Source organism: Delphinapterus leucas, chromosome 1 (genome assembly GCF_059928025.1).
Source record: "Delphinapterus leucas isolate spDelLeu-1000000601 "Yukka" chromosome 1, BTC_Dleu_Yukka2, whole genome shotgun sequence".
Taxonomy (NCBI): Eukaryota; Metazoa; Chordata; class Mammalia; order Artiodactyla; family Monodontidae; genus Delphinapterus; species Delphinapterus leucas.
The window spans coordinates 176423642-176447296 of NC_143129.1; the positions used below are offsets into that span (position 1 = coordinate 176423642).

Below are 23655 nucleotides of genomic sequence, written 5' to 3' on the forward strand. Positions count from 1 at the left end.
GTGGAGAGGCTCCTGAAGTCCTCAGAATTCCTAGGTGATTCCCTGGGAATGCCTCAGGGCTAGGGTCCCCCCTTCTGCTAAAGTCCCAGTGTTCAGAGGAGGAATGGCCGCGGTTCTGGCCCTGAGCCGGACACCCACCCGGGAGGGCCGGCTCCCAACACTCCCAGCCAAGAGCGGCCCTGTGAGCTCCACCTCCTCCTCTGGCCAGGGGACCAACTGGAGTTGGGTCCAAAGGGCTCCAGGACGTCATCCCAGACACCATCCTCCTTTGGGCGCTCAAGGTACTCTATTCAGGGTGAGCTGTGATCTCTGTATCTGAAATGGCACAGAGGCCACGACAGGATTTGGCTGGGGGAAGACTGCAGGCTGACCAGAGACCCTTCTGGGGGGACAGTGAGGGGGCAGACTCCAAGGGGGTTACTCCAGGTCCCTAATCACAGGCAAATGGTGGATGGGCTGTTCGTCTCCAGAGCGCTGGCCATGAGAAGGGAATGGGCTCCTTTCCTGGCCTCCTGGGACCCCAGGGCGATGAAGGGACTGAGGCTGGGAGGCTCAGGGATCAGTAAGGGTTAGGCTGGGACTTGGGCTGGGGCAAGTCGCCCCAGGGGCCCTAGTAGGCCTGGCCAGTTTCCACAGGCAGGAGTCCCAGCACAGCCGAATGCTCCCCGAGCTTCATGCGACGCTGTGTGGAGAGGCTCACGTTTTTGGCCAGGTAATCAACAGCAGCTGGAAAAAAAAAAAGATAAACTCCTAGAAATTGAGGTTCTTTTTGCCTATTACTCAACCTGCCCCACATCCGTTCACCCATCCATCCATCCATCCATCCATCCATCCATCCTCCATCCATCCATATATCCATCTATCCATCCATTTATTCCTTCATTAATTTATCCATCCATCCTTCTGTCCATCTATCCATCTCTTCCTCCATCCATCCATCCATCCATCCATCCAATCATATATTTATCCATCTATGCATTGTCCATCCATTTATCCATTCATCAGTTTGTCCATCCACTCCTTGCCTCTCCATCTATTCATCCATACATCCACCCATCCATCCATCCATTTCTTCATGAAGCTCTTTCTCTCACTTCCTCTCCAATCATTCAGCACATATTTGCTTAACACATTATTTACCCAGCTCTTTCGTGGATTCTGTAGGGAAGTACAGGGGGTATCATATTGTTTAGTGAAGAATTAGCTCCTCTTTCCACCTATCCCTGCTCTGGGGGACATCCAGTGAGACCCATGGCATCCAGGTAGTAATGAGGACAAGGTCCTTCTGCCTTTTTTGGACCCTAAGCCCAGCTCATGGATGAGGCAAAGCAAGACCTCATACTCAAAAATCAAAGGATATTTTTCCGGGGAGCTGAGGGGTCCACGCAGAAGGAGGAGCTAGGAGCCTGTAATGCAGGGAGTTGAGACGTTCAGCCTTGTCATTTCTGGTCACCCAGAGGAGAAGAATGAGAGTTTGAGGGTGTGTACTTGCGTGTGGTGAACCGTGGAAACGAGAATCTCCGGGATGTGGTAATGGGCACGATCAATACTTGTACATGTACGTGTGCACCGATGTGGGTGAGTGGTGTGCACCTACATGTGTAGAAAAACAGTGGGAACACCTGTGCATGTACAGGTAACTGCACAGGTGAGCTCTACCTAAGCCAGGTCCATGTGTCCGGGTGAGTGTGTATGTGTGTGCAGGTATGTCTACGTGTGTTCTGTCCTCACTGTCCTAATTGTGCCTGCCTGGGGCTGCAGCAGAAATCATCCCTGACCAAATGACGACTGGCATGTGACCAAGGCCTCTTGAAAGGCACAGAGATTCCAGCTCCCAAACCAGAATCTGTGGCTGTGATCAATCCAACCCCCTGGACCCCTCGGATCCAGAAGCGAGAGGAAGATGGAGAGGGGACTATGGTAGGAAGCACGAGGCCTGGCCCAACACCCTCTCCGTCACTTGCCCACTGAGGGGCCCTGTAACACTCTACATGTCTCCTCAAAGTTGGGGGCTCCTGCCTAGGATGGGTGGGTAGAGCCAGGAGGTGATGGGTATGGCTAGAGTGCAACTGGGGAGGTGAGATGGGCTGTATCAATAATTGAGCTCCAGTGGGACTTCCCTGGCGGTCCAGTGGTTAAGACTCCACGCTTCCACTGCAGGGGGCTCAGGTTCAATCCCTGGCTGGGGAACTAAGACCCCGCATGCCACCCGGCATGGCCAAAAAAAAAAAAAAATTCTAAAAAATAATTGAGCTCCAGGAGGCTGTATTGCCTAGGGGCTCAAATGACCTAGATGCAAACTCTGCTCCTGTCAACTCTCAGTGTGTGATTTGGGGCATACCAACTCACCTTTCCAAGCCTCAGTTTCCTTGGGAGATAATAATAGCACCTAGGCTGAAGGGTAATTGGCATTAAATGAGAAAATGTATATAGAGTGGTTAGCTGGCACTGTGCCTGGTACATAGTGAGTTGGATAGATGTGGGCTCCCGGGATTGGGGCTTAGTAAGCAGACATGCCCTTTGATGGTGGCAAGAAGGAAAGGAACAGTGAATGGGGCAATTCAGAGGCCCAGTTACCTCCTGCTCACGTGGCTTTGGGCAAATCACTTTGCCTCTCCAGCGCTGTTTCCTTGTCTGTAAAATGGGGAGAACAAATTCCAGACTCCTCAAGGGCTGTTACGAGAATCAAATGAGATAATGGGCTTTAAGATGCCGGGCACAGAGTGCTCAGGGCATGGCCTCCTAGGTTCCTAAAGGATGTGCAAGAGCCCTGGGGTCTTTCTGGAGTGTGTGGACCCTGTGCCCCTCAGCTTCCCAGGCTCTAGGGACTGAATTGGGCCCCCTGGGTGCTGCCTCTGAGGTCATTCAGCCTCCAGGCTCCCAGCAGGTAGGACAGAGTGGTGGCGGCCTGCCTTGGATCTAGCCCTTACTCTGGGTGAGGGTGGGAAAATCTCCCATCTCTGGCCTCAGGGGGACCCGGCAGCTGTGGCCACGCCATCTCAGCTACTTGGAGCCAGTTTCATCTGGGCTCCAGGTCCTGCCCACGAGAAGGCCTCACTGTCAGGGTGGTAATAGGAAGGGGAAGAGGGGAAGCTAACGTTTCCCCAGAGCTGGCTCTCTGCCGGTCCTGTTTTAAGCACTTCATGTGCATCGTCTCGTTTAAAATTCTCGCAACAAGTCTGTGAGGTTGGTATTATTATTATCATCCCCATTTTGCATATGACAAAACTGAGGCCCTGCCCTGACAGACTGCATAACTTGAAAGATCCCAGGGCTCCTAAATTATGGAATCATAATTCAAATGCAGGCAGTCTGATGCCAGCTGCTACTCACCCCCGACCAGCCCCACCCAGCAGCCTCCTATAGCATCACCCTTGTTCGTGTACAGCACTTCAGAGTGTATGGAACACTCTATACCCCAAAGCCTGCAATGGCCCCATTTTCTACTTCAGGAAATGTAAGTGACTCGTCTAAGGGCACAGCTCTTCCTGCAGGTGGGGCAGAGAGGCCTGGCTTTGAATAACAATGATGGATGGGAAGCACTAGGTACTAGGCGGACAAAATCTCACCTGACGCTTTCAACAGTCCCGTGCTTTAGATACGGTTGTTCCCATTTTACAAACATGGAAACCAAGGCTCAGAAAGATGGCTGGCCCAGAGGCACACGCATGGCACGTGAGCTGGAGGAGCCTGAATTTGTCCTGCTTGTGCCTCTGGGCACTCTGTCTCTTCCTCTTTAGCCTCTCCCTGTCACCAGCCACAGCCCTGCGCACAGTAGGTGCTTGTAGTCAAGATGAGCGAGGAAACACCAAGCCAAAATCTACCTACGACCCAGCCTACTTCAAGGGCACCCGTCATCCCACAGAGTCTGCCTCTCCCTGGGGTCAGGCCGGGGTCCGGCGAGGGGCAGGGCTGTGACATTTCTCATTATGGCGTCTGTCAATGGCCCTTCCTGCCCTTCTGTCCCTCTGCGTCTCCCCTCTTTTGCCTCGCGCCTGAGCCTGGGCTCTAAATGTCTCAAATTAGATTAATCGGGAGTTGGCAGGAGAGGTGGCAGCGATGCCAACCAGTAAACAAATCTCAGCCGTCAGCGTCTCGTCAGCCCGCGGCCCCAGAGGAGGACCCTTCTAGACACAAATTCTTATTAGACTTGTCAGATCTATTAAAATTCCTTTCACACTTCTGCGTTCTATCAGCCCCATCATTAGTACGGCCCTGGCCTCTGGGAACACCAGGGCCGTATTAATCTGCCATGTGCCCCGTCCCTGCCCCCCTGCCCCCACCCCCTTTAGGGACGGGGAGAGACGGATGGATGGACGATGGCAGGGAGCAGGAAAGGAAGGTGTGAAGGTGTCCCTGGGAAGATGAGAGGCCCGGGAAGAGGAGGTGGACTCTCCTGCTTAAGAGTTTGGCTCACGTGGCTCCAGGCACACCTGGAAGTGATGCTTTCCGTGGCTAAAGGTGTGGCCGTGTGCACGTCGATACGTACCACCGGGTGATCTCAGGCAGCCAATCTCTCTGGGGTCCCATTTCCTCATCTGCCCAATGGGAATAATCCTGCACCCTGCACAGGGTGGCCGTCAGGATGGAATGCCAGACCCATAGTAGATGCTCAAGAAACCATCATTTCTCCTTTCTTTATACACATACATCTTGAATAGTTCTACCTTGAAGCTATGTATAGACACACATTAGTGAGTACCCACAGAGAAATAAATCTCTGTCCATGCATAGGTGCATGTGAAGTTGTGCACATAAATCCACACCCAGGTGGGTCAAGGTGTGCATCATTACTCAGGATCTTATACAGGTTTGTGGTTTGACCCAAAGAGAACTAGGTTTGAAGTTAGGTGACCTGGAGTCCATCATTCACTTTCTGTGTGGCCTTGGGGAAAGTTCCTAGTCTCTCTGAGCCATAGCTTTTGCATCTGTAACCTGAGAGCAAATAACCTGGGATTTTTGAGGATTACACGAAATGAGGAACATGCATTTCGCCCAGTGCCCAGTGGGCTAACCTCATGCATGGGACGGATGTGAGAAGATGACAGGTGGTCCTGGGCATACATACACAGCACAGCTTGGAACATGAGGCTCTCACACATGGGCTGTGGAAGCCCAGTCATAGGTGGGTTCGGTCACCCATGAACATGGGGCAGTGGTCACTGGGAACACCGTGTGTCCCTGGGTTGTCCCAGGATGTCAAAGGCGAGGGGGATGGTACCAGGGGAAAACATCAAGACGATGGAGTCTAATCCCTGGGCCCCCATTTCACAGATGGCAAAACTGAGGCTCAGAGAGGCAGGTGACTTGCCCACACCGTGGTGGTGGAGGGGCAGACTCTCCCTCAGGCCCCTCCCAGCCTGCCCTTGGAGCCTCTGTGGGGTGGGTGGAGGGGTATGGGGTCTGAGTTGGGAGTGCAGGAGAAGGTGGCCCAGGAGGTGCTCTGAGCGACCCTGGAGGAGCCAGGGGAGCAAGGGTGGAGCTAGAGGGGGAGTGAGTGGGAGGAGGGGGAGCCAGAGGGAGGAGGGAGGAGGGAGGATGGGGGGATGAGTGGGAGGGTGAGTGGGGACAGAGGAGGAAATCGCTGGCCAGCTTTTCCCCAGCAAAGGGGAACAAAACTCCTTTCTCGCCTCCTGGGCCCTTTTCCTTTTGATCCCCCCTCCTTCACGGCCCCCGTGCTGACTTTGGGGTTAATTTTATTTCCGAGTTGGGCAGGCGCCCCTGGAGTGGGGCACAGGGCTCCGGGTGTGACTAACGCCTGCCCCAGGCCAGGGCTGCCGCCGCCGCCACTGGAAGCTGCTCTAAACTCTTTATCAAGAGCATGTGTGTCCCGCTCCGTGCCCGGGAACACGGGCTGGGGCAGGGGGTCACCCTGGCCCCTCTGGAAACACTCCCGTGCACATGTAGGCACCCTGCTCTCAGATATACACGCACACGTGTGTTCTATGACCCCATGCACACACATTCACACAGACACAGTTATACACACAGACAGCATCATGTGTTCACACCCAGATGCACAACTGGACACCAGTACACACAGCCACACCTATGCACACCCTCAAGCAGACCCACAGCCGTATGTACACTCTGCACACACACATACTCCCCAATACACACACTTACACACTCCAGTGTATGTACATGCTGAACACACATGTACATACTGCAACACATATTCGTACACTTACACACACCCCTACACACATGCACACATATTTGTTATACATTCCACATAGCGACGTAGGTCAAACACAGGCACCTACATAGACACTGAGCCACATGTACACACTTCAACACACGTGCATATGTGTTGTAGCCACATATACTCACATGACCAAATGTGTGCAGGAGTGTTAACATACAAACCCACATGCAACCACGTGCACACGATATGCTCATTTATACTCACACACGTGTGTCATATACACATATACCAATATGTGCCACTCATACATTCACATATATACATATAAACATACTCACCTATATGCAAGATGTGTGCACTTACACGTGCATGCCGAAACACCCACACCCACACACACACACACACACACAAACTGTAAGGTATCCATGACGCATGTATTCGCACTCGCCCAGATACACGTATGTGAACACGCACATATACAGGGAAGGGGCTGCGAACACGGCTGGGAGGCGGAGGCCGGCACAGCTGGCCCTCATTTAGCCGTGGAGGCCAAGGCTGCGTGAGGAGGGGTGGGTGGGTGTGGGCTTAGGAAGCAGAGGTCAGTGGGGCTGGGTCAGGGCTACACTGAGGGCAGAGAAGCACAGAAAAGCCCTGGGGCTGGAAGGTCACACCCTCTTGTCACATGCCCTTCTGATTGGTTTGACACCAGCAGGTGACGCCTTTGCCAGGGGGCGAGGCAGGAGGGGCAGCCTGTGACCTTGGCTCCCCGGGCTGTCTTGACTGGCCCTGTTGCTGCCCCGTCAGTCCGTCCATCCCCGTCCAGCTGGAGGCTGTGGCCCAGCCCGCCTTTTGCAGCCTTTGGTCTGAGGGTCTGCCGTCTCTAACCCCAGGCCAGGTGCCAAGGGTGTGGCAGCTGGGATGGGGGCCTGAGACCAGCTCACGGTTTGGGGAAACCAAGGCTGAGGATGGGGGCAGGGGAGATAACTCAAGATACTGCCTTGCCCTATAGCGGAGGTGGGGCGGGGAGAAAGGGGCAGGATCTCTCACGCAGCGTTGTCTGACACCAGCACACATGGCTCTCCGGAGCACTTGAAATGTGCCTGGGGCAACCGGGGAACTGAATGTTACCTTTTGATTTCATTTTATCCAACTTAAATTTAAAAACTGAAATTCGCTTTAATTTAGTGGTTGGGAAACTTTTCAGTATATTTGGAACAACTTGGGTGTGTAAATCTACTTCCTCAGTTGTAAATCTGATGCAACTTAAATGCAGATCAAGTATTTCCAATGAAAACAGCATCTGAATGAAAATAGGCTGGATTTCAAAGACAGTGTACGAAGAAAAGAATGTAAAAAAAACCTTATTACTAATTTTGTACGGATTACACATCGAAATGATCACCTCTTGGATATACTGGGTTACATAAAAAATGTTAGTAAAAATCATTCCACTTGTAAAATGTGGCTACTAGGGAATTTTAATGACACTGGTGGTTCGTATTATGTTCCTATGGGGCAGCGCAGCTCTAAGACAGTAGTAGTGTCTCAGCATCATCTTAGGACAGCCGTTCCGCCTTCTTGGAGCTCAATTTCCTCACCTATGAAATGGGCACCAGCACCCCAGCACCACCTTGCTGTTCTCTACACATAAGTGGGAGGTCCTTGGAGGCAGGCAGGGCAGGGAGAGGGAGGGGGACGCCCAGGGCGCCAGGCACTCACTCTGGCCATACTGGCCGTACTGGTAGCCAGCCACGGGGTCCACGCTGTAGCCGGGGGTGCTGTAGGTGGGCGGGCAGTAGGACTGGGAGGTGGGCAGGCTGTCTCCCGGCTTGATGGAGTCAGCCCGCTGGCTGCAGCTGGCCGAGATGGAGGTGGCAGAGTCCAGGCCGCCGTGCAGCGGAGAGATGGAGAAGTCGGCCTGGGGCTGCGGTGGCACTGCACTGGGGTTGCTCAGAATGCTCATCACCTGCGGGGGAGAGACCGTCAGTGCTGGCGCCACGGCAGGCGTGCGGGGCTTGGAGGAAGGACCTGGCAGACGCGAGGGTGAGCAGGGGAGATGCCAGGCTGGCCTTGGACAGGCCTTTGCTGGAGTTGCTCCCTTGAGGTCCCTGCAACCTTGAGATCCTCCATTTACCTGGCTTGCTTGCCTTTGTGGGTAAGATGGTTAGCAGTTTCTCTGGTCAAGTCCTGGCCCATGGAGCCTCCCTCCACTGAGAGCTTTTGGGGGCAGGGCAGGCATAGTTCCCCTCTCTATTCCTAGGCCTGGCTCTGAGGGGCACCTTATTTCTGTCTGCTGAATGAATGAATGCATACATGCATAAACAAATGACTGAATGAATGAATGAACCAGCTAATTATGTCTCTCCCATCAGACTGGGATGCCCCCATCTTCCAACACAAAGGTTAAAGACTCTGGATCTGTCCAGCTTTACTCCCCCGTCCTATGCTACTATGCTCTTGACTTTGGGCTTCTGCCCCTACATGGCCAATGCTTTCAAATAGCATTGATTCTGGCAGCTCCCGGATGTCTGTGACCATCACCCCCTTCCTGCTTGGCCTGGTTTAGCAAACAGGAACTCACTGTCAGTGCTGGCAACCCCAGCTGACAGGGTGAGGCTTGTCTCTAGAAACTCAGCTTAAAAACCTGGTGTTGGTTCATTTGTGTGTTCACTTATTCATTCAACAAACATGCATTGATGATGACTATGGCTCTAGGCCTCAGGCCGGGCCCTGGGACTTCAGAGGACGAAGAGCCATGGTCCCTGACCTTGACCGGAGGAGTCTCTGGGTCTGGTGGGGGTGGCAACTAGCAACAGATCATCAGAATATGGAGTGATGAGGGGCATGGTAGAGGCAGCAGAGGGGGCTGTGGGAGCCTAGAGGAGGGCACCCAGGCATCCCGGTGGCCCAGCTACTGGAGATAGAGTGGGAAAGGTGGTGCAGGCAGCAGGTGCGGGCGGGGGGAGGTGCAGGTGGGGTGTCCTGGTCAATCCAGGAGAGATGACGGGGAGGGGGATAAAGAGGCAGCCCTTGTGGACCTGACCTGCAGGGCCCGGGATCCTGATGGCCTCTTGGTAATGCCACCCTTTATGGGGAGGGAGGCCCCAGGGCCGGGGTGGTCAGTCTTGCTGATAATCTGCTCAGCACGGAGCTGAAGGGCCATGCTGCAATCCATGCTGGGCATATGGTGTGCTCTCTGATGTCCCCACGCTCCCCCCTGGGGAGAAAGCAGGCCTCGGGCATTGGAGCAATGATCTTTTTGCCAACTAGACACCTTGTGAAAATTTTCACCTTCCCATTTTTGACCCATCCCTGCCACAGGCATGAGGCATGGGCGGGGTGGAGGGCATGGATGTGGAGTCCTCAGGCTAGGGGCAGACACTGAGCTCCTCCACTTACTGGCTGTGCAGCCGCCAGGGGTCCCTTAACCCCTGTGACCGCCTCCATCCTTAGAGTGTGGCTGGGAGGTTGAGACAGGCTCTGTGTGTGGAAAGTGCTCAGGTATCAGCAGCCCCAGATCCTCTAATGCTCCTCTTCCCCTTCTCCTTACCTTTCCCTCCTCTTAGCCACAGACTCGTGTGACTCTCCCGGTGCAGAGCCCTGCAGAGAGGTGTGAGGTGGAGCCATAAGGCCCATTTCTAGGATGGAGAAACTGAGGCCTGCGAAGGGCTGTGGCTTCCCCAGATCTCACAGCAGGTCTGCCAGGGAGCAGTCCAGGCCTGACCCCACTCCCCTGATGATGGCAAGTCTGACTCTCCAAGATGGGTCTTAACCACGGTAGGGGTTCTCACCCCAGATGTTTGTTCCCTAGCAGCTGTTGGTGGGGGTGTGCAGTGGGGTCCCTCACCCCTGGGGGGCCTGGTTCCTCCGGAATGCCATGAGCACAGCCTCCCCCTGACTCTTCCCACAATGTACCCAGAACATTCCCCTCAGCCCTGGGGGTCACCCCTCCTCCTTTCCTTCTCCACCCTCTCCCAGAGCCAAAGTCAAGGGCACCAGGCCCGCTGGGGCTGGACTTTGTCTCCACCGCAGCTGGGGGGGTTTAGGTGGGACTTCATGGGGTGTCAACCCAGTGAGATGGCAAAGACACACGGGGATGGGTCTGGGAGAAGGAGACACCTGGACTAGTTTGGGTGTTTTTAGGGAGCTGAGTTCTCCCAAACTCACTCTTTGTTAAACATACTTCCGAGGCCTCTCTCATGGCAGGGTCCACCCAGGGGTGTTGGTGAGAGGGACCCGGTGAAGGGGGTGGTGTGTGAGGACGTCTGACACCGCTGAGCTGGGTTTGTTGCTCTCTGAGTGTTGAGATGGGGTCCTGGGTCCGAGGAATTTGCTGGTGTGTGTGTTTGGTGGGCCTGACGGGGGGTGGGCGCGGTACTCAGGAATCTCACACTGCTCTGGGGTTAGGAGACCCGATTCTCTTCCAGGTTGCCTGTCAGGTTCCCACCTTCCATCTAAATAAAGAAAATCACCATCATCTCATTCCCTACCCCATATCAACACTAACCCTGCTCTTCCCTTCAAGGAGGCCTGGGCCCCAGGAATAAACTTAGAGGCTTGGGGAAAACACACAGGGCCCCATTTCTTTTCCTTCAAAACGACAAGTGTGGGGCTGGGAGACTCTTGTGAGGGTTTGTCAGCTCTGGTGAGACCCCAGTTTAATCCTTACCTCCTGCACAGCACCCAGATGCCACCCCCAGAAAGGATGGGATGGAGGGTACAAAGCGGCTGTGGTTAGGGAGAGGAGATGGGTGCTCTGGGGGATGGGCTGGGAGCTGTGCATAGACCCAGTACTCATCCTGCAAGGCCGAGCCCTATAGACAACCACCACCAAATCTCACGACATGGCTTGAATTATCTGTGGCTCCTCATACCTCCCAGATAAACAGGGCAAAGTCTTCTTGTGACTGGACCTCTACCTGCCTGTCCCAACTCCTCCCACCCATTCCTACCTTGCACTTTAAGGCCCAGCTATCCCAAACCATATAGTGTTTCCTGAAGACATCCTTCATTCATTCACTTATTCATTGATCAAAACGTTTCCCAGGCTAGAGATAGGGCTGGACTGTGAGCTCTTTGAGGGCAGGATGGAACTGTGTTTCATCCATCATTGCAGCCTCAGTGCCTACATTGTGCCTGCTACATACTATAAGCTCAGAAAATCCTATTGAATTCATGCATATTCACTTAGCAAATATTTATTGAGCACCTAATATGTGCCAGACACTAAGCCAGGCGCTGAGATGCAGTAATGAACAGCAGCAGCTCCACGACCTCCTGGAGCTGTCAGTCGAGTGAAGGAGGCTGACAACAAATAAATGAACAAATAATATAATTTATGATACTGATAAACGCTATGGAAGAAAAATAGAGTATGTGGAGTAGTCAGGCAAGACCTCCCCAGAGAGGTGAGATTCAGCAAGACCAAAAAGAACCAGCCAAGGGAAGACAGAGCAGAGAGTTTTCCAGGCAGAAGAGTCAGCCAGTGCAAAGGCCCTGAGGTTGGAACACCTCAGGTTTGAGACATAGCAAGAAGGTCAACGATAAGACTGAAGATCCTTGGAGCTGCAAGACTTCCTGGAATGCTTTGTCAGAAGGAGCTCATGTGGTGCCCAGTGGCTTGGGGGGCTTGGACCCTGGGTTATTAAGAGACAGCTCAGAATCAGCTCAGGCCCAGGGAGCTCTCCTTGTAATGGGATTTGTTCAATGGGATTTGCCCTGGGACATCAAATCAAATCCACATCTAGGGTAGGTGTGAATGGGGGCTGTGCAGCATGTGCCCGCTCTCTTCCAGAGTGCCTGGAGGCCTGGGGATCAAAGGGTTTCCCTTGCATCCAACCCCTGTCTCAAGGCATGACCACTTCCAAGTTGATGGGATTGGACCCATCAAAAGAGTGGTGGGAGCTTCCCTGGTGGCGCAGTGGTTGAGAGTCCGCCTGCCGTTGCAGGGGACACGGGTTCGTGCCCCGGTCCGGGAAGATCCCACATGCCGCGGAGCGGCTGGGCCCGTGAGCCATGACCGCTGAGCCTGTGCGTCCGGAGCCTGTGCTCCGCAACGGGAGGCCACAGCAGTGAGAGGCCCGCGTACCGCAAAAAGTAAATAAATAAATAAAGAGAGGTGAGAGAGGGGAGCACTGAATGACTTCTCCAGCAAATGGGCTATTACCCCCATTCTGCAGATGGGGAAATCGAAGCACAGGAACGTGAAAAGGAGTGCCTGAGATCACACGACCAGTAACTGGCAGAGCTGGGATTTGAACCCGTGTCTCCCTGACCCCTAGCTGTGTTCCTTCCCCACAGCAAGCTGTGTTGGAGAGCACGAGAGAGAGAGGCCCTCGGCAACCGCACTGCACAGAGCCCCGCAGGCCTACGTGGCCCTCGCCGGCCTGTGGCTGGCCCATGGGCCCCCGGGAGTCCCTCTTTGCCCGCGGAAGCAGGAAGCGTTTGCCCAGAGTTAGGGGCCCAGCCGAGGTCTGGGGCCTGCAAACTTTTGAACTAGAGGAAGTCCTGGTCTGATGCGGTAATCCACCCCCCTCAAGTATGCTAAGGCCTCTCCCCCGGTGGGTTTTACTTTTTTCCCCGGTGACCTTGCTTTCACTAATGTATTACTTCTTGGTACGTTACCGTTACTAACTCAAAATCAATACCGACCTCCACATCTGTAAGGTTTTATCTGAAGGCAAATCTCTGGGCTGTCTGTCAGGCTGAGTGACAGCCATCCCTTCCTCTCCCCCTCTACCCGCCATGCCCCCCCCCCCAAGCCCCTTCCTCTCCCTCTGCTCTAAATCAGTCCCACCCTCCACCAGGCTAAATCAATAAGGGGCCGGTCTCGCCCCGCCACCTTCTGCCGCCCGGGAGAGGCTTCTAGGTTTTGGGGGGCGGGGGCTGCGGGAGCCCAGCATCAGTCCCCCTCCCACATCCTCTGCTCACCGCCCCCTCCCCCGGGACGTGCCGGCGCTCCCCTACTTTAAAAGAAGGGGATGGGAAAAATGTAATTAATTCCCTCCGTTCCTGAGCTGGCCCCGAGGGCCTGGGACAGAGGAGGCTGAGCTGTGAGATCTGCACCCTCTGTGATAACCGAACGTGGCTTTGGGAGCGAGGCTGCAATTAGAAGGGGTGATCACCGTCATCGGGTCTCCATGGCCAGGTTCAGGGTGGGTGAGTGGGCCCATGGCAGGATGCAGGGGGGGAGGGAGGGGCAGGGGCCGAGACTGGTGAGGTCGGGACAGTGGACCTGGAGATGAGACTGGGGTTAGAATGAGGCCAAGGACCACGGGACCAGTGACCAGGCAGCAGGTGGGGAGCCCCGCCTCTGCAATGCCAGAAGGGGACCCTGAGGCCTCAGAGGGACAGCGGTTTCACCAAAGACACTCGGCCAGTGAGCGCTCTGAGGGGCTTCCCTGCAGCATTGGGGGCCAGGATATCTGCATGAGCATCCATGCTCTGCCGCTGACTAGCTGTGACCATGGGCAATTTCTTTAACTTTTTGGACCTCAGTTTTCTCGTCTGTATAATGGGAATGATAGTAATTGTAGCTACCTATAGGGTTATTGGAAAGATTAAATGAGTAAATGCACATAGGATGCTTACGCAGTGCCTGGCATGTTATTTGTTCCCGGTAAATGTAAGCTCTCTCCCTCCTCTTCCTCTCCCCCTACATTCCACCTGGATTAGATGGGACACGGCTTGAGACAAGGCAGACACAGGGACCTCCTCCCTGTCAGGGACCTCCTCCCTGTCAGGGATCATGTCTTTTCTATGTCTTCTCCCCCATGGGGCCGGGCACACAGTGGGTGCTTTCTGAACGGAGCATCACTCTGCCTGCACTCTGGAAAGGCAGCAAGGCATGTGTCACGTGGACACATCATACCCCTCCGGGGGATGGTCTGGGGAGGCCCAGTTCATGGCTTGCCTTGGTCCCCAAGGGTCCCTGAATGTGCTCATTTGTAGAGAGTGCCGAATCTATGAAGTCTCGAGCTGAGAACTAGCGAGGCCCAGAATTCACACACCCACACAACACACACACTGCACAGAGCAGCCCACACTGCACCTCCACAGGGACACACACCTGCATCCCAGAAGGTGAGACAACTCAAAACACCTCTTCTCCAGATCACCACATGGCTTTCCATCAAAACTCCGATAAAGTGTCATGATCAACTTCACGTACACTCACCTACCCTTCTTAAACTCATCAATGCACTTTTGTGCACACACCTGCACGTAAGCACATCTAAATATACGCATGAAAGCTGGGAGGCACCTCGGAGATTGGCACATCTTCAGAGATGCGGAAACGGAGGCTCAAAGAGGGGCAATGGTTTGCACTCGGGCAGAGTTGTCCCCGCAAACTAGCGGCAGTGTAGCCGGTCCTGGGGCTCACGATGGCCACCCCTCCTGCCGGTAGGCTCCGGTTTGGCCCCAAAATGACCGGCTGGCTTGGCACACAAGCGCTTTGATCTCCAAGCCTTAGGTCTGATTGCAGCCCTGCCTGGTCCACCCGCTTACTAACTCATCCTCCTGACTTCCACAAGAGCTGAGAGGGGCATGTTTGGGGAGCAGCCTGTTCCCATTGTCAGGGAGAGAAGGTAAGGGCACAGCTTGCCAGGAATGGAACACAATTTCCGTCTGCATTACATGAAATATGTCTCTTTGGACCACAGACTGTCCCAGGCTGAGGATGAGCCGGGGAAGCCCAGCTCATGACTTGCCCTGGTCTCTCAGGGTCTGGGGTCCGAAGTCCACCTCTGTGTCCAGATAAACCCCATAAGGGCAGGCTAAGAGCTGGGGAGAAGCCACAGGGCGGCTCCCCTGGGGTTTCTCCGCTCGGAGACCGCTTCTCCATGTTGGCTGCCCAGTGCAATCACCTGGAGGGTCTTTTAAGATGTTGATGCCAGGACCCCACCCCTTAGAGCTGCTGATTAACTGGTCTGAGGGTCTGGGAATGGAGATTTTTAAAGCTCGTTCCTCCAATGATTCTAGTATGCTGCCAACTACGAGAACCACTGCTCTCAGATCATCACTATTATTGCTACACACACAGTATGACTACACCTCCACGCCCATGTGGGTGAAATCACGGGCACGCACACAGAGTACACACAGACACTCATGCCGGGATAAGCACGGCATTATACAGACAAGCCAACACGGACACACAAAGAATGAGACACATGAACAACTGCCCACCCCTACGCCACCCACACACTTCGCAGATGCACACGGGCAAACAGACCTACACACACCACACAGCGCAGACACACATCACACAAACGCACACCTGCCCATCCCGCCGCCTGTTCCCAGCTCCATGCTGGGATTAGTGCAAGCGAGAAATCACCCACCCGGATAGCCGCCCACCACCGCTGCTCTCCCTCTCTCGCGCTCAATTCTCCGCTAAGAGGATCTGGGCGCCCGCCCCTCTCCCTGCCTCCTGTGGACAGCGGTAATGGGCTTCGGGTGCTGACTTTGAGCATCCGAACAAGATTTCCCGCAGGCCCCCCTGTCGCCGCCCCCCACTTCGCCTTCCATCTTTCTGCTTGTGGCCCTCGCCTGCCACACCCTCCACCAGCCACATCTCACACAGCAGCCCCCCGCCAACCAGGAGAGCTGGTGCCCAAGCAAGCATCCCTCCCCTGCCCGACCCCAGCCCCAGCCCCCTGACTCCTGTTCCCCTCATGCTTGTCCCCACCCAGTCTTCCATGAAGGCCATTCTCTTGCACGAGCACAGCACCTTACAGTTTCCAAAGCCATCTCCCTTTAAGCCTCAGAACCATTCTATGAAGCGCTGTTACCTCATTTCTCAGATAAAGAAACTGAGGCTTAGGAGGGGCTCACCCAGAATCACCTAGGGGATGAGCACCGGGGCAAGAACCCTTGACCCCTGACTTTTAGCCCGGTACTCTTGCCCTGCCTGCAATGGCTGTGGTCTTCACTTACCATATGTGGCTCTGGGTCATTCTTAACACTGTGTATGTGTGTGTTGTGTGTGTGTGTGTATTATACGGGAGCATACGGGGGATATTGCATGTGTGAGGCTAGTGTGGGTGTGTACGCACGCAGGTGCACATGAAAGTATTGTGTGTGTGTATATTTGAATTTCGTATGTGTGTTTGTGAGTCTGTGTGTGCATGTGCGAGTGTCTCATACGTGCACACATGTACGCATGACAGTACGTCTGCAAATGTGAGTTCTGTGTGTGTGCTCCTGAATTCGTGTGACAGTATTGTGTGTGCGTGTGTGTGAGTATCGTTTGTGATTCTCATGTGTGAGTGTTGCTAATGGGTACAGCACGTATGTCTGGGCACATGTCCAGTCTGCCCCTCTAGTTGATCTCACCAAGGGCACACACTGGGGCTTGGAGACCTCAGAAGCTCAGAGGGCACTCGGGAAACAGGTTGTCACTGACTGTCATCTCTGGCCAGGAGGGCCCTCCCCACCGCCAGAGTCCACCAGCTTCTCTCCTCCCTCCACGTGGGAGTTCCACAGACCGCACCCAAAAAGACTCAGGAGTCAGGCTCTGTTTGATGGGAGAGGAAAGCAGGGAGGATAATTTCTGCAGAGGAAGGATTCAGCCAAGACTGTGGTAAGAACCTCCTGGTGTGTGAAGGGAGATACTCTGAGAGACGAAGCCAAAAAAGGGCATCACTGAGAGAAAACTTTCAGCCCTGCCATGGTCCCCCTTTCTCCCCTGGGCACAGACTGACCTTGACCTTGGATTTGACCAAGAGCTGCTAGAGGCACATTTGCTGTCCTATTTATTCCCTGTGCCCATCACACAGTAGATGTCTAACAAATATTTATTGAGTGAGTGAACCCGTGAATGAATGAATTTACTTATCTTTTATCCCCAGCACAGGGCCTGGCACAGAGTTGGGTGGATGGAAATAAACGGAAGGTCCCTCCTCTCCCCAGGGGTCCTTGCCGGCTTAGCTAAAGGCTTTTTCGAAAATGGTGGGATGCACAGAACGACTTCCCACTCATTGTCCAAGAAGCTAAGACTCTCTCTCTCTCTCTCACACACACACACAAATTTCCAGTGTTTGGTCTACAAGATGTCAACCTCCAAATATGTGGAAACTTCTAGAAGCATCTAGAAACACTGGTGGGGTGGGGGCAGACTTTGGCTTCCCCCTCCCTAGGTGGATCCTGGGTTGGCCCCAGTCTGAAGGGGTCTGTGCCAGGATGGGTCCAAGGGCTCCTGGTCCCTGGTGGGTGCTGGAGCTGATGGGGTGCGGTGGGATTCAGAGACCATTTCTGATGGCGTGATAATGGCGGATGGGGATTAGCGCAACTCCGCTCTCAGAGCGGTGGTGGGGCTGGAGAAGGAAGGGGCCGATCGCCGGGAAGATATGACTATTTAAAGATAATGATTGCATAAATTTAATTAGCACACTTTCACGCGGCAAATGGCCGTTTTGTAATTAATGTATCTGGCCTTACTAAGCATGAAAGATCCCATCTCCTCCCCCTCCCCTCCAGCTCCCCCTCCTCTGCGGCCCTAATGAAAGACAGAGAGCAAGTGACAGAAACAGTTTGTCAGCGGCTCCAGGTGTCAGGGGCCTAATTGGCTGAGCTGAAGGGAGGAGAGGGAACTGGGAGGGCTGAGGGGGGAGGGGGGGCCTCCTTGACTTTGGCCGGGCCCAGGTTGGGAGAGGAGGAGGGGGACAGGGTGGCCTGGGCTCTCGGGCCCCCCTGGCGTGGTGGGAGTTCTCCCCCTCAGTAATTACCAGAGACGAGGACGCAGATTGGCCATGGCAGGGAGTGAGTGGTGGCAGGGAGGCCTCGTTAGTACCTGGGCAGACAAGCTGGCACGTATCACAACGTGTTAGGGACTCACGGCCATGATGGCTCAGGCCCTGCTGGTCCTCTCCAAGGAGCAAAGTCCCTTAAGTGGAAAGAACGAGCGAAAAAAGGAACAAACCTCAGTGTCCTCTTGTATAAAACAGCCCCTGGTTATCAAGAGGCTCACAAGGAAACCTGATCGTAGCCTTCCGTAATTAAGCACCTACTACGTGCCAAGCACCTACTATGGGTGGGCAGCACTGCCATTCACTCCTTACCACAGCTGTCAGAACAATGTGGATGTTCATCTTTCTAGAATTGGAATGCATTTCACCATCCATAGCACCCTGCTACGGCTGTGGTAGCAATGACACCAGCTGCGTGCAAAGGTTCTGTTGAGGTCTTCTGAGAAGATCAAGAAAGGACCAGCATCAAATCATCTTAGGTTCAATGAAATATGGGTATTGGCTGTTCCATGTTACAGATCAGGAAACTGAGGCTCAGGGGAGCTAAAAAAACTCACCCAAGTCTGTACAATCAGGAAGTGGTGGACTGGGGCTTGAACTCAGAAGATGTAACTCCAAAGTCGATTCTCTTTCCAGCATCTATCTCCGGGACCCACCGCAGGGCCAGCTCGGCACCTTTCCTACACGCGTGGTACCACGCCCTGCAGGCTGCCTAAGGTGCTTGCCGGGCCCCAGAGGGAAGTCTCTTTGTTAGGTGGGTATAGCAGTCAATTGCAATAACGTCTCCCAAAGTTAGAGCTGCCTGGTTTTCTTGTAGGGTGAGCCGGTAATGGGGTCGAGAGGGTTCCAGCCGCCATGCCTGACCCTTATGCCTTGGCCGTCTTGGTGGCTGTGTCCTCTCCCACCTCTCTGACAATGACCCTCCACCGTCTTCACCAGCTGCCCTCTGCCAGCCTCAGCCACCAGCCCCTGCCCCAGCCAGCCCAGCCAGCCCAGCCCCTGCCCAGTTTTCTTGGAGGAAGGCAGGGCAGGGAGGCCTTGAGCCAGCCTCGGCCGGGTGGAGCAGGGCCCAGCCGGCCCTTTCCCAGACCAAATTCAATTTCGAAGTTTAATGAGTTTGCGGAGGAGCTGGGTGAGCTCACTGACGCCACTCCTTGCCGGCTGGGTGGTTCCGGCCCGGCCACCGAGCGAGCAGCGGCCCGGGCTGGGAGAACCCTGGGCTCCATCGAGAGTGGCGGGGGCACTGAGTGAGTGAAAAATGTCAGAGCAAATTGCTCTTGACAGCGTTAATGTCTGCACCTCACAGCAATAATTACATGTAAATAAATAGCAAAATCACAGTCAGCTGGAGGCAGCTTGGCGAGGACAGACGCTGCTAAGGACCAGCTGGGGACCCGGGATGCTCTGCTCCATCCTTTTCTTTCCTTCTTGGAGTCTCTGCTCCCCCCTCACCCTCAACCAGATTCTTGCTGTGGCACAGAGCAGGGACCTCAACGTCCCGGCCGCCCATAGTAGAAATGGAGGGGGAAAAGAAAACATGTGGGTCCCCCCATGTTCTCATCCAGCCTAGAGGAACAGCTGGACCAAGCATCCTCCCAGCCGCTTTCTCTCCTCTCCCCCTGAGCATAGTATTCCGTCTCTGTGTCTCTATAGAGAGAGGCCTCTGAAATCCACATCTCTGCCCTGAGCTCTCTCCTGGGCAGCCCGCTGGCCTTGACCTCCATACATCTACCCTGATCCAAACCTCCTCCTGCACTCCCCGTATCTGTCTACGATTACATCAGCCTCTTGGTCACCCAAACTCCACACATCCAGTCATCTTTGCCTCTCCCTCAGTCTCAACATCCATGATGTTGCATGGCGTCACGTGCCATACCAAGTCACAAGAGAACATGGCACAACTTCCTGGAGTGTCGACTCGCCCTGACGCTAATTGATTTTACTGTGATGGTCAACAAATATAGCTCCACAGTGGCAAAGCATGCAAAATGAGCCTGTATTTTAAAGGTAATACATACAAATCTGTTACAGCCCACCTCCAGGGCCTTGGGGGAACACACTTTGGACTTTGGAGAGAACTTTGAGAAGCCCAGTGTGCAACCAGAGTTGCCTCTTGCTGCCACGTTTGGAGGCTTCTGGGTTTGGTTTTGTTCTTTTGTCTGTAAAAGCAAGGACCACGTCTCATCCGTGTCTGGGTTCACAATACTTAGCAAAAAGCCTTCGGAGGTATTTGAGGGAGGAAAGAAAAGAAACAAAAGGCTAGGAGGAAGGGGAGGAGGGAAGACAAGGGCATCAGAAGGTAGGAGATAGGGAGGAAGCTGCCGCCCAGGGAGTTGACACTCTTCAAATGAGCCCAGGGATGGCAGGTAGCTGGATTGAACCCGGGGTTCCACTCTCTACTCCCCAGAGGGACCCTGTTCTCCGGGGACCCAGCCTCCCTCCCACTTCCTGCTTGCCCTGTAGGGAGTTCCCAAGAGTTAGGGCTCCCCTGCCCGGGGAGAAGGAGCTCAGAGGGCCGGCCCTCCAGCTACTTCCCCGCCCTGCCTGCCTCGCCTGCACAGGGAAGGCAACGCGGGCTCCATTCTTTGCGAAACAAATATCTTCTCCGGAGCAGCCCCTGCATCCCACACCATCTTGTTTAGCTCACCGACTAATCCACTTATCGAGGATAAAGCGCCTGTGAATCCCCATTTGATAAAGGCAGCCACAAAATTAGCAGAAACGTGCCCACGGCTTCGATGTACCAAACAACAAGAGTCTGGGGACGGTCACGGAGAGATGCCGTCTCTTTGCAGGCCCCAGGCTGGGAGAGATGCGGGAGGAGACAGCAGCTTTCTGCTGGTGCTGCGGGCTGGGAAGGCGGTGCCCTGGGTTATCTGAGAAGGGGGTTGGGCAAGGTGGGGTAGGAACCAGAATGGAGTGCCCACCCCATCCTCTACCGCATGCACCCCAATGCAGCCGGTTTCCCAACTCCCAGTACAATCCAACTCCATGACCCTGCGCTGACTGCACTTCCAAAGGTAACCATCTGTAATCCCAGCTAACAGGCTTCAGTGCTTACTCCATGCCAAGCAGGGTCCTAAGCATTTCCCGTGTTAACCTATTTTCTCCTCACAACAACCCTGTGAAACAGGTACTGCTGTCATCCACATTTTATAGATGAAGACACCAAGGCCCAGAGAGGTCAAGTCATTTGCTCAAGATCACACAGCTCGTAACCACCCATCCCAGCTGGAGAGTTATTATCTAAAGCTCTCCCATTCGACCACGACCAATTTGAACTCAATCTGCATCTCCAACTGTGGTCCCCAACTCCGACAGAAGTCCCCAACACCACCTGGCAGTACCCCCAACGATACATGGTCCCCTCCCCCGCCACTATGTATAAGAGCCTTCAAATGGCTGAAGGCTGTATGCTCCCTACATGGTTTGATGACTGTCTAATTCACCTCCCGGAGTCACTGTCAGAGCCAAAGTTGTTCTTCTATGCCCTATGTCCACCTTTAGTGCTTCTGTTATCAGGGCTGTAGGGTCCTCCCAGCAGGCTCCCAGAGGTCTCTCTGCTTTGCCCCAAGGGATTCCGGGCCCTTCGCTGACACAGCCTCCTAACCGTGGCTGCAGGATTATGAATATCACACAGATGAGAAAACGGGGGCTTGGATGAAAACTCAGCTCATCTGAGTTTAACTGGCTCCTCTGAGGTTGGCTTTGAGGAAGGGTCAAGGAAGAGGGAAAACCAGGCGGGGATTCTGGAAGGTTCGGTCCCTAAGCTGCCCACACACCCACCAGCTCTGGCTTGGGGAAGAGGGGCAGGTCCCAGGCCTTGGGGATGGGGACATTAATCACAGGGGAGCCCCTGTCAGGGTGGCATCTGGAACTAAAGGGAAACACTCATCAAAAGGCCAAGACTTTTCACCCTGGGCTCTGGGGGCTTGGAGACCAACCACTGCCACACCAGGAGGCCAGGGCTGGGAGGAGGGCATCTGGGGTTCAGGCCTGGGCTTGAGAAAAGGTCCCTGCCATGGATACCTGGACCATAGGGGAGAGAAAGAGCATGGAGAGGAGCGGGGCTCTGGCAGGTTCCCATGTCCCACTGGTGCTTGGCAGGAACCCCAGGTAAAGTTCCTTCCCTCCCCAAGGCCACACAGCTAGGAGGAGGTGGGGCTGGCATTCACACTTGAGTCTGACTGCAGAGCTGGGTATGTGTCTCTCTCAAGTCCTCTGCCCCTTCCCTCCTCCAGCTTTGGGGTCCTCCCTCCTGTCTGGGCTCCCTTCCCCATCCCACTTCTGTGAGTTCATCTCCCTCCAACTGTGCCTCTGACTCTCCATCACTGCCGTCACCCCGGCGTCTCCCTGTTTCTGCCTTTTGCTCCCCATCCCCGTCCCTGTCTGCACACTCTCTCTCCTTTTCTTTCTCCCTGTCTTTCTTCCCATTTCTGTCTCTTGGTCTCTGGGTGTCTCTCTGTTTCTCTCTGTCTCTTCTCTCGTCCTGCCTCTCTCCCTCTGCCTCCGCCGCTTCTCCATTCCTCCCTTTTCCTGACCATTCTGCATATTTGTCTGGACTGACCTCCCTTCTCTCCACCAGCATCTCACACCCTGATTCTCTCTATGGGTCTGTGGGTCTGTCTGTCCACGTTCATGCCCCTCTGCCCTCCACTCCTACACACCTCCAACAGGGGGCGCCTCCCAAATCAGCCCTGGAGCCTAGTGTGCCAGAATTGAGGCCACTAGGCCGGGAGGCCAGGCCAGCACCCTGGTCGAGCTGGTTGTCAGCCCAGCACTGGACTGCAGGCTGGAGGAACCCTCAGCCGACCTCCTCTGCTCCCCTGCTTCTTCCTCTGAGGGATTTCGGCAGCTTCCCTCCAAGGCCCCTTCCTTTCCCTTTCCTCTGCTGCCCAGGGTGGTCCATTCTGAGTCACTCAAGGAGCTTATGGGGCATCTGAGAGCTGGGACGGCATAACGAGGTCATTTTAGCCAGTACTTCTCAAGCTTTCCTCAACATGGGAATCCCCTGGGCGCCTGTTCAAGTGCAGACCAGACCCGGAGAGGCAAGGGTTCTGTTCTGGCAGCCCGGCACAGAGGACAGAATTGAATCTCTGGCATTGGGCGGACCTGGCTTTTGGATTCCAACATTGTCCCTTGCTGCTGACCTTGAGCTTTGCCCCTCTGACAATTCCAGGCCCTCAGGGCTCAGTGAGGACCGAATAGCTAATGGGGGGCAAAAGCACATCGTTGACTCCTCTGGTTCTGAACAAATCGGGGATTTGTTGTAATTATTACGAACAGTAAAGGTGCTAGAGAAGTAACTCCATTTCTTTGGGAGCCAAAGCAGGGTGGGACCCCAGTTGGGACAGCCGCTTCCTCCAGAGGCCTAGAGAGGGAGATTGGAGTTGGCTGGGGTGGGAGTCAGCATCCAGGGGGCTCAGGGAAGGATGCCTGGGCAGTTAGGAGTGGTGGGGGGCATTATCTGTGATAGGGAAGGGAAGGCAGCCCCTAGGGGAGGCTCAGGAACATCTGCCCCCAGGCTTCACGTCTCAATTTCAGCCTGGACCTTCCCCTTTGTGCAAGACACTTGCCAGGGCTCTCGTGGGACCTTAACCCTCCGATGCCGCAGGTCACACCCCGGTCTGGCAAGAGGGTCGCCCGCATGCTGAGTCTCCGTGCTCTCTGCTGGCCCCCAACAAACGAGCAGGATGGAGGGACAGGAGCCAGGCAGGGATGGGTCTCCCTCTCCTTGCCTGGTGCTCGATCCTTGGA

At 54.6% G+C, this 23655-nt stretch overlaps 1 protein-coding gene across 2 annotated transcripts in view; it reads right to left on the bottom strand.

Moving 5' to 3' along the window:
• Positions 1–356: 356 nt before the first annotated feature.
• PAX7 (paired box 7) overlaps positions 357–23655 on the bottom strand; it is a 99536-nt gene continuing 76237 nt past the window's right edge. For both annotated transcript variants that reach the window (XM_022552007.3, XM_022552006.3), the window contains exons 8-9: positions 7868–8114; positions 357–726 (exon numbers count right to left, since the gene is read on the bottom strand). In XM_022552007.3, coding sequence (XP_022407715.1) covers positions 611–726; positions 7868–8114 — 363 coding nt within the window. In that variant the 3' untranslated portion in view covers positions 357–610. The remainder of the gene's footprint in view (positions 727–7867; positions 8115–23655) is intronic.